The 10,249-nt window shown below is 42.9% G+C and overlaps 1 protein-coding gene across 1 annotated transcript in view; it reads right to left on the reverse strand.

Moving 5' to 3' along the window:
* LOC115122123 (kinesin-like protein KIF1A) overlaps positions 1–10,249 on the reverse strand; it is a 223,856-nt gene that overhangs the window by 102,772 nt on the left and 110,835 nt on the right. Inside the window, 3 exon segments of the mRNA XM_065009497.1 lie at positions 6,292–6,367; positions 6,723–6,802; positions 6,956–7,089. Coding sequence (XP_064865569.1) covers positions 6,292–6,367; positions 6,723–6,802; positions 6,956–7,089 — 290 coding nt within the window.

A 10,249-nucleotide genomic window follows, 5' to 3' on the forward strand; every position in this document is an offset into this window, starting at 1 on the left:
AAGCACCGAGGAAGAGAGACCACAGACAGACATGGCTGGACAAGATGGAAACGGACACAGTGACAGTGAAGCACCGAGGAAGAGAGACCACAGACAGACATGGCTGGACAAGATGGAAACGGACACAGTGACAGTGAAGCACCGAGGAAGAGAGGCCACAGACAGACAGAGATGAAACTTCACTGCTTGTCATGTTTGATGAAATCCTGGTTGAGAATGAAACAACTGAACAAATGAACAACGAAATAGCCCAGCAAGTAAGTCAAAGAAATAGGTTTGGATTATGTTTTACTGACTCCCAATCACGGTCGGATGTGATACAGCCTGGATTTGAACCAGAGACTGTAGTGATGCCTCTTGCACTGAGATGCAGTGCCTTAGACCACTGTGTCCATGTGTGTGTGTTAACTATTTAACTGTACTAGAATTCTTAAAAGGCCGCACAATTTTCTATATTGGTTACCGGGCATCGGTATTATCTTTTGGGGCAAAGAAAATATCGGATGTCGGTATCGGCCAAAAATGTCATATTGGTGTATCACTATATCACAGCATATCACAGCTTATCACAGTTTATCACAGCATATCACAGTTTATCACAGCATATCACAGCATATCACAGCATATCACAGCATATCACAGCATATCACAGCATATCACAGCTTATCACAGTTTATCACAGCATATCACAGCATATCACAGCATATCACAGCTTATCACAGTTTATCACAGCATATCACAGTTTATCACAGCATATCACAGCATATCACAGCATATCACAGCATATCACAGCATATCACAGCATATCACAGTTTATCACAGCATATCACAGCATATTATCACAGTTTATCACAGCATATCACAGCATATCACAGCATATCACAGCATATCACAGTTTATCACAGCATATCACAGCATATCACAGCATATCACAGTTTATCACAGCATATCACAGCTTTACACTAATCCATCACTAATTACACTCAGCACATTTAAATCCCTCCCCTTAAGTATTTAAATCACTGTGCTTGAAAAGTTCCACGGTCATGTGCTATCAAGGAACCTGCCTTGTTGCGGGACTCGACTCCAATGTTGATCTAGGGTCAGAGGCATTCAAATGTGTTTCGCAATATATCTTTATTACACATATACAATTACAATTACAAATATACAATTACAGCATTGTTAGAGGCATTCAATTTAAACCCCTAGAGTCGATTGATGCACCGGTGCGTAAGTTACATTTTTTTTTGTTAAATCCGAATGGTTTGACCTACATAAACTGTTCTCCATTTTGTTCCTCAAGTATCACGGGGCTCGTCTGAAGGTAACCATTACCGGGCGAAAAAAACAAATGGAAGTATGAAGGTAGTTTTGTGCCTAACCCAATCAAAGGGGTTAAATATGTGTGAAAAAAAAAAATATATATATATATATATTTCCCGAGTTTTAAAAATATTTGCAAAATTTCGGACAAACACTTCAAAACATTGTTTCTTCTTATTTATTTATTTTGAATTTTCATTTTCGCCATTTATTAAAGTGTTATTCAATGCAATTCTAAGGGTTATTTTATCAACAAAAAAAATATTATATACATAAAGGCGTCCTAAAATTCAGAATTAATAAATGGAACATAGTATGACCATATTAAAACAATTCCATATGTCAGCTTTAGAATTAATTGAATAAAAACACACCGAAGCATAGATCTGGTGCCTGTAGAGAAGCACAGAGGATGCGTCCCAAATAGAACCTTATTCTCTATAAAGTGCACTATGTAGGGATTAGGGTGCCATTGTGGACAGATCCCCAGAGACTCCCTGTAGAGAAGCACAGAGGATGCGTCCCAAATATAACCTTATTCTCTATAAAGTGCACTATATAGGGATTAGGGTGCCATTGTGGACAGATCCCCAGAGACTCCCTGTAGAGAAGCACAGAGGATGCGTCCCAAATTGAACCCAAATGGAACCTTATTCTCTATAAAGTGCACTATGTAGGGATTAGGGTGCCATTGTGGACAGATCCCCAGAGACTCCCTGTAGAGAAGCACAGAGGATACGTCCCAAATAGAACCCAAATGGAACCTTATTCTCTATAAAGTGCACTATGTAGGGATTAGGGTGCCATTGTGGACAGACACCCAGAGACTCCCTCTTTAGGTAGGAGATGAGGAAAAGTTTAAAGAAATACAAAATAGCCAGACACCCAAGGGATTAACAACATCTCTGTGTGAGTCATTTATACCCATCAGACAACAGCTGGTGAAGTAGGAAACACAAATGCTATAAATCGTCATAAATATACTGAATGTGTTTGCTTCTCTGTGTTTACATCACTCTGCTGCTTGAAGCTTGAAGCAGAGTGAAAACTAACGACTTTGTTTGCTTGGAAATAATGAAGTAGATTTAAAGGAGAGGAAGACTAAATTAATCAAAATCCTTAACTTAATGAAAAAGGAAACAGTTGGTTGATCTCCTCCCCTGCTGTCAGGTTCCAATTAAAGCTAGAGAGACTATATATGTATACAGGCTGAGATGGGAGATGGGGGGCATATCAGGGAAAGGTACACCCTATCCCAATTCTCTTGGCCTTAGCCCTTCAATGTGTGATGGGAGATGGAGGGCATATCAGGGTAAGGTACAAACTATCCCAATTCTCTTGGCCTTAGCCCTTCAATGTGTGCAGATCTGAAACGTCTGGATAGGTATAAAGTATACACATTTCCAATGTTTTAACACGGGTTGATACATGCTCTCTTTAATCAAACAGAACGAGGAATCAAGAGAGTTGAAGTGGAAGGAAATGTAAAAAGGTCACAGTCTAGCGAAGCACTCAGAGAAGACTAGGAGTCGGAGTCTCCAGACAGAGCAGAGCATCCAGTATGGGAGACTGGACACTTCAGAGAGACCAACCTCATTGGGTGAGAACAGCCCTACTGTGTCAATGAACACAGCCTCAGGCTTTCTGCTCTGCTCTGATGACGAGGGCTTGGAAGTAAATCCACATTTAATAATGCATCAAAATAAAAACATTTTCTATTTCAAGTCTATTAAAACTTGCTCAAACACTGAAAATATCGAGGATATCCCGATCCATAGAGTTAAATAGAGTACTGATTTTCCAACACTTCTGTGACAGCATAGACAGCTCCATAGCTCATTCAGGAACATACAGGGCATTCGGGAAAGTATTCAGACCCTTTCAATGTTACCACATTCTGTTACGTTATTTATAAAAAAATAAATAAAACATTTCCTCATAAATGTACACATATTACCCCGTTACGACAAATCGAAAAAACTGTTGTTTTTTTTACATTTTTGCAAAATGTATTAAAAATAAAAACAAATAGAAATGCCTTATTTACATAAGTATTCAGACCGTTTGCTATGAGACCTGAAATTGAGCTCAGGTACGTCCTGTTTCCATTGATCATCCTTGATATGTTTCTACGACTTGATTGGAGTCCACCTGTGGTAAATTCATTTGATTGGACATGATTTGGAAAGGCACACACCTGTCTATATAAAAGGTCCCACAGTTGACAGTGCATGTCAGAGCAAAAACCAAGCCACGAGGTTAAAGGAATTGTCCGTAGAGCTCCGAGACAGGATTGTGATGAGGCACAGATCTGGGGAAGGGTACCAAAACATTTTTGCAGCATTGAAGGTCCCCAAGAACACAGTGGCCTCCATCATTCTTAAATGAATGATGAAACCAAGATTGAACTCTTTGGCCTGATTGCCAAGTGTCACGTCTGGAGGAAACCAGTCACCATCCCTACGGTGAAACATGGTGGTGGCAGCATCATGCTGTGGGGATGTTTTTCAGGGGTAGGGTCTGGGAGACTAGTCAGGATCAAGGGAAAGATGAACAGAGCAAAGTACAGCGAGATCATTGATGAAAACCTGCTCCAGTGTGCTCAGGACCTCAGACTGGGGTGAAGGTTCACCTTCCAACAGGAGAACGACCCTAAGCACACAGCCAAGACAACGCAGGAGTGGCTTTGCGACAAGTCTCTAAATGTCCTTGAGTAGCCCAGCCAGAGCCCAGACTTGAACCTCATCGAACATCTCTGGAGAGACCTGAAAATAGCCGTGTAGCAAAGCTCTCCATCCAACATGACAGATCTAGAGAGAAGAATGGGAGAAACTCCCAAAATACAGGTGTGCCAAGCTCGTAGCGTCATATCCAAGAAGACTAGAGGCTGTACACGCTGCCAAAGGTGCTTCAACAAAGTACTGAGTAAAGGGTCTGAATACTTATGGAAATGTTATTATTTTTTTATACATTTGCTAATGTTTCTAAAAAAACAGTTTTTACTTTGTCATTATGGGGTGTTGTGATGTCATTATGAGGTGTTGTGATGTCATTATGGGATATTGTGATGTCAATATGGGGTATTGTGTGATGATTGATGAGGGAAAAAAACTATTTAATCCATTTTAGAATAAGGCTGTAAGGTAACAACATGTGGAAAAAGTCAAGGGGTCTGAATACTTTCCGAATGCCCTGTAGGTACATACCATTGTTGACTTCCCTCTAGTGCAAAGTATCATTAACCTAACCCTAACCTAACCCTGACCTAACCTTAACCTAATCCTAACCCTGACCTAACCTTAACCTAATCCTAGCCTAACCCTGACCTAACCCTGACCTAACCTTAACCTAATCCTAACCTAACCCTGACCTAACCTTAACCTAACCCTAACCTAACCCTGACCTAACCTTAACCTAATCCTAACCCTGACCTAACCTTAACCTAATCCTAACCTAAACCTGACCTAACCCTGACCTAACCCTAACCTAAACCTAACCTAACCCTGACCTAACCCTGACCTAACCTTAACCTAATCCTAACCTAACCCTGACCTAATCCTAACCTAACCCTGACCTAACCCTGACCTAACCTTAACCTAATCCTAACCTAACCCTGACCTAACCTTAACCTAATCCTAACCTAACCCTAACCCTAACCTAATCCTAACCATGACCTAACCCTGACCTAACCTTAACCTAACCCTAACCTAAACCTGACCTTAACCTAATCCTAACCTAACCCTGACCTAACCCTGACCTAACCTTAACCTAACCCTAACCTATCCCTGACCTAACCTTAACCTAACCTTGACCTAACCTTAACCTAATCCTAACCTAACCCTGAGCTAACCTTAACCTAATCCTAACCGAATACTAACCTAACCCTGAGCTAACCTTAACCTTAACCTAATTCTAACCTAATACTAACCTAACCCTGACCTAACCCTGAGCTAACCTTAACCTAACCCTGACCTAACCCTGAGCTAACCTTAACCTAACCCTGACCTAACCCTGAGCTAACCTTGACCTAACCCTGACCTAACCCTAACCCTAACCCTGACCTAACCCTGACCTAACCCTAACCTAAACCTGACCTAACCCTAACCTAACCCTGGCCTAACCCTAACCTAACCCTGAACTAACCCTGACATAAACCTAACCCTGACATAAACCTAACCCTGACCTAACCCTGACCTAACCCTAACCTAAACCTGACCTAACCCTAACCTAACCCTGGCCTAACCCTAACCTAACCCTGACCTAACCCTGACCTAACCCTAACCCTAACCCTGACCTAATCCTAACCCTAACCCTAACCTAACCCTGAACTAACCCTGACATAAACCTAACCCTGACATAAACCTAACCCTGACCCTAACCCTAACCCTAACCCTGAACTAACCCTGACATAAACCTAACCCTGACATAAACCTAACCCTGACCTAACCCTGACCTAACCCTAACCTAACCTAACCCTAACCTAACCCTGACCTAAACCTGATCGAACCCTAACCTAACCCGGACCTAATCCTGACCTAACCCTAACCTAACCCTAACCTAACCTTCACCTAACCCTAACCTAACCCTAACCTAACCTTAACCTAATCCTAACCTAACCCTGACCTAACCCTAACCTAACCCTGACCTAACCCTAACCTAACCTAACCTAACCTTAACCTAATCCTAACCTAACCCTGACCTAACATTAACCTAACCCTAACCTAACCTAACCCTGACCTAACCCTAACCTAAACCTTAACCTTAACCCTAACCTAACCCTGGCCTAACCCTAACCTAACCCTGACCTAACCCTGACCTAACCCTAACCCAACCCTGGCCTAACCCTGACCTAACCCTGACCTAACCCTGACCTAACCTAACCCTAACCTAACCCTAACCTAACCCTAACCTAACCCTGAATAGCTGACCTGTTGAATGATGTCTGTTAATGTGTTGCTGTCTTACCTTCTTGGGGGAGAACACGCCCACGGTTCCTCCGTCTTCCCTCATAGCCACACCCATCTCAGCCAGCAGGGCCTCTCTGTGGAAGAGAATGGACAGTTGTTCAACGGCCCAAGGTTGGGGTCAATTAAAATTAAAATCAGTGAATTCAGGAAGTGGTTTGAATTTAAAATGGAAAAATTGAAAAACTTTTAAAATAAATTAGTTTCTCCTTTTTTGGCTTATTGAAAAGTTAATAAAAAATAAAAGCTATTTTTTACAAATATTGAATTTGTATTTCATTTTACTTCCTGAATTTACTGAATTTAATTTGAATTGACCACAACCCTGCAGTGGTCTCCTATTCTTCCATGTTCCTTGGATCCAGAGACTGGATTGACCTTTCCTTATAATCTATACTGTAAGAAGAGATGTGGAAGTGGTAGTAAACTCACCTTTCCATTCTGATGGCTTCTGTTCTGCGAAGTTTCTCCTCCCAGGTCTCATTGAGCTCAGCAATGATCTTCTCTGTTTCCTGATGAAATCCCCCCCAAAAATATGACAAACTGTTGTGAACCCTCCAGTGTCTATGTTCAATATGTGGGACAGAGGGTATTATGTCTGACTGTAATAAATGACTTAATCAATAAATGAATTAATTAATCAATCAATCAAGTGATCAGTTCACCTTGAGTCTCTCGATGGCCTCCTCGCTTCCGGGGCTGAACATGATGCGGTCGTGGAGGCTGGCGATGGATCCGGCTCGACTGGACAGGGCGGACAGAGACGGGGAGGGGCTCATCCCCGTCATGGCATTGGTCACTGTGGAGAGATCATCCTTTTGATTGACAGCTTGGCGATTATTGTTATTGTTCTTGAAATCGGATAGGTCTGTCCAGGGAGGGGGCGGGACAGAGGAAACAGTGGGTGGTGGGAGTGGGGGCAGGAAGTGGGGATTTAAGCGCAGGGTACGGGGAGGTAAGAGAGACGGAGAGAAGCGGACAGAAAAGGACGAGAGGAGAAGGAAAAATAGAAAAGAAGGAAGAAGAAGAAGAAGAAGACATGAAACTAATCTGAAACACAAAGAGAACATTTAACCGCGAGTAAGAAACACACAAGGAAGAGAAGACAAGAGCAGCGCAGCAGAAAGCCAGAAGAAGAACGTAAAAGATGTGGCAGTATGGGCATACAAGTAAAACTGGGTGGGGGTGGGGGGGGTGGGGGGGGGGGTGCTGCTAATCATGAAACAAAACGATCTAACATCAAGCCAAACCCAATGTATTCCGTCAAGCTTCAAGCAAAGCGTTTATCAGTCAAATCAAATCAAATCAAATCAAATTTTATTTGTCACATACACATGGTTAGCAGATGTTAATGCGAGTGTAGCGAAATGCTTGTGCTTCTAGTTCCGACAATGCAGTGATAACCAACAAGTAATCTAACTAACAATTCCAAAACTACTGTCTTATACACAGTGTAAGGGGATAAGGAATATGTACATAAGGATATATGAATGAGTGATGGTACAGAGCAGCATACAGTAGCAGCATACAGTCAGTAAAGCCATTCAGAATCATCCTCAACAACAACACTGATGTCCCTTCCTGGAAGGCTCTGAGGGTTAGTTCCCTGAGGGTTAGTTCCCTGAGGGTTAGTTCCCTTCCTGGAAGGCTCTGAGGGTTAGTTCCCTGAGGGTTAGTTCCCTGAGGGTTAGTTCCCTTCCTGGAAGGCTCTGAGGGTTAGTTCCCTTCCCAAGGCTACGACAAGGCTACGACATGGCTACGACGTGGCTACAACATGGCTACGACATGGCTACAACATGGCTACGACATGGCTACGACAATGCTACAACGTGGCTACAACGTGGCTATGACATGGCTACAACATGGCTACGACATGGCTACGACATGGCTACGACAATGCTACAACGTGGCTACAACGTGGCTACGACATGGCTACGACATGCTTTGACATGCTTTGACACTCTTTCATCCACGGACAAACACTCTGAAAGGAAATATGAGCGTTACTTTGCATAGAGCGCACGTGTTAGCAGAATGTCCTATTCAGACCATATGGCCAAGGTCTATATCAAACTACCCATGAAGGAAATATGATATGCAGCAAACAGGCATCCAGGATCCAAATACCAATCTGCATCCAGGATCCAAACTACCAATCTGCATCCAGGATCCAAACTACCAATCTGCATCCAGGATCCAAACTACCAATCTGCATCCAGGATCCAAACTACCAATCTGCATCCAGGATCCAAACCACCAATCTGCATCCAGGATCCAAACTACCAATCTGCATCCAGGATCCAAATACCAATCTGCATCCAGGATCAAAACTACCAATCTGCATCCAGGATCCAAACTACCAATCTGCATCCAGGATCCAAACTACCAATCTGCATCCAGGATCCAAACTACCAATCTGCATCCAGGATCCAAACTACCAATCTGCATCCAGGATCCAAACCACCAATCTGCATCCAGGATCCAAACTACCAATCTGCATCCAGGATCCAAACTACCAATCTGCATCCAGGATCCAAACTACCAATCTGCATCCAGGATCCAAACTACCAATCTGCATCCAGGATCCAAATACCAATCTGCATCCAGGATCCAAACTACCAATCTGCATCCAGGATCCAAACTACCAATCTGCATCCAGGATCCAAATACCAATCTGCATCCAGGATCAAAACTACCAATCTGCATCCAGGATCCAAACTACCAATCTGCATCCAGGATCCAAACTACCAATCTGCATCCAGGATCCAAACTACCAATCTGCATCCAGGATCCAAACTACCAATCTGCATCCAGGATCCAAACTACCAATCTGCATCCAGGATCCAAACTACCAATCTGCATCCAGGATCCAAACTACCAATCTGCATCCAGGATCCAAACTACCAATCTGCATCCAGGATCCAAATACCAATCTGCATCCAGGATCCAAAATACCAATCTGCATCCAGGATCCAAACTACCAATCTGCATCCAGGATCCAAACTACCAATCTGCATCCAGGATCCAAACTACCAATCTGCATCCAGGATCCAAACTACCAATCTGCATCCAGGATCCAAACCACCAATCTGCATCCAGGATCCAAACTACCAATCTGCATCCAGGATCCAAACTACCAATCTGCATCCAGGATCCAAACTACCAATCTGCATCCAGGATCCAAACTACCAATCTGCATCCAGGATCCAAACTACCAATCTGCATCCAGGATCCAAACTACCAATCTGCATCCAGGATCCAAACTACCAATCTGCATCCAGGATCCAAACTACCAATCTGCATCCAGGATCCAAACTACCAATCTGCATCCAGGATCCAAACTACCAATCTGCATCCAGGATCCAAATACCAATCTGCATCCAGGATCCAAAATACCAATCTGCATCCAGGATCCAAACTACCAATCTGCATCCAGGATCCAAACTACCAATCTGCATCCAGGATCCAAACTACCAATCTGCATCCAGGATCCAAACTACCAATCTGCATCCAGGATCCAAACCACCAATCTGCATCCAGGATCCAAACTACCAATCTGCATCCAGGATCCAAACTACCAATCTGCATCCAGGATCCAAACTACCAATCTGCATCCAGGATCCAAACTACCAATCTGCATCCAGGATCCAAACTACCAATCTGCATCCAGGATCCAAACTACCAATCTGCATCCAGGATCCAAACTACCAATCTGCATCCAGGATCCAAACTACCAATCTGCATCCAGGATCCAAACTACCAATCTGCATCCAGGATCCAAACTACCAATCTGCATCCAGGATCCAAACTACCCGTTTCTTTAAAAAATAAAAAAAGTTTTTAAAATCTAATGATGTAACACCATGGGAAGAGCACATACAATACCAGCTATTTCACTGAGAGGTTTCCTTCCTCATATAAAACAATCCATCACTGAAATCTAATGATGAAATACCATG

Source organism: Oncorhynchus nerka, linkage group LG25, assembly GCF_034236695.1.
Source record: "Oncorhynchus nerka isolate Pitt River linkage group LG25, Oner_Uvic_2.0, whole genome shotgun sequence".
Lineage (NCBI taxonomy): Eukaryota > Metazoa > Chordata > Actinopteri > Salmoniformes > Salmonidae > Oncorhynchus > Oncorhynchus nerka.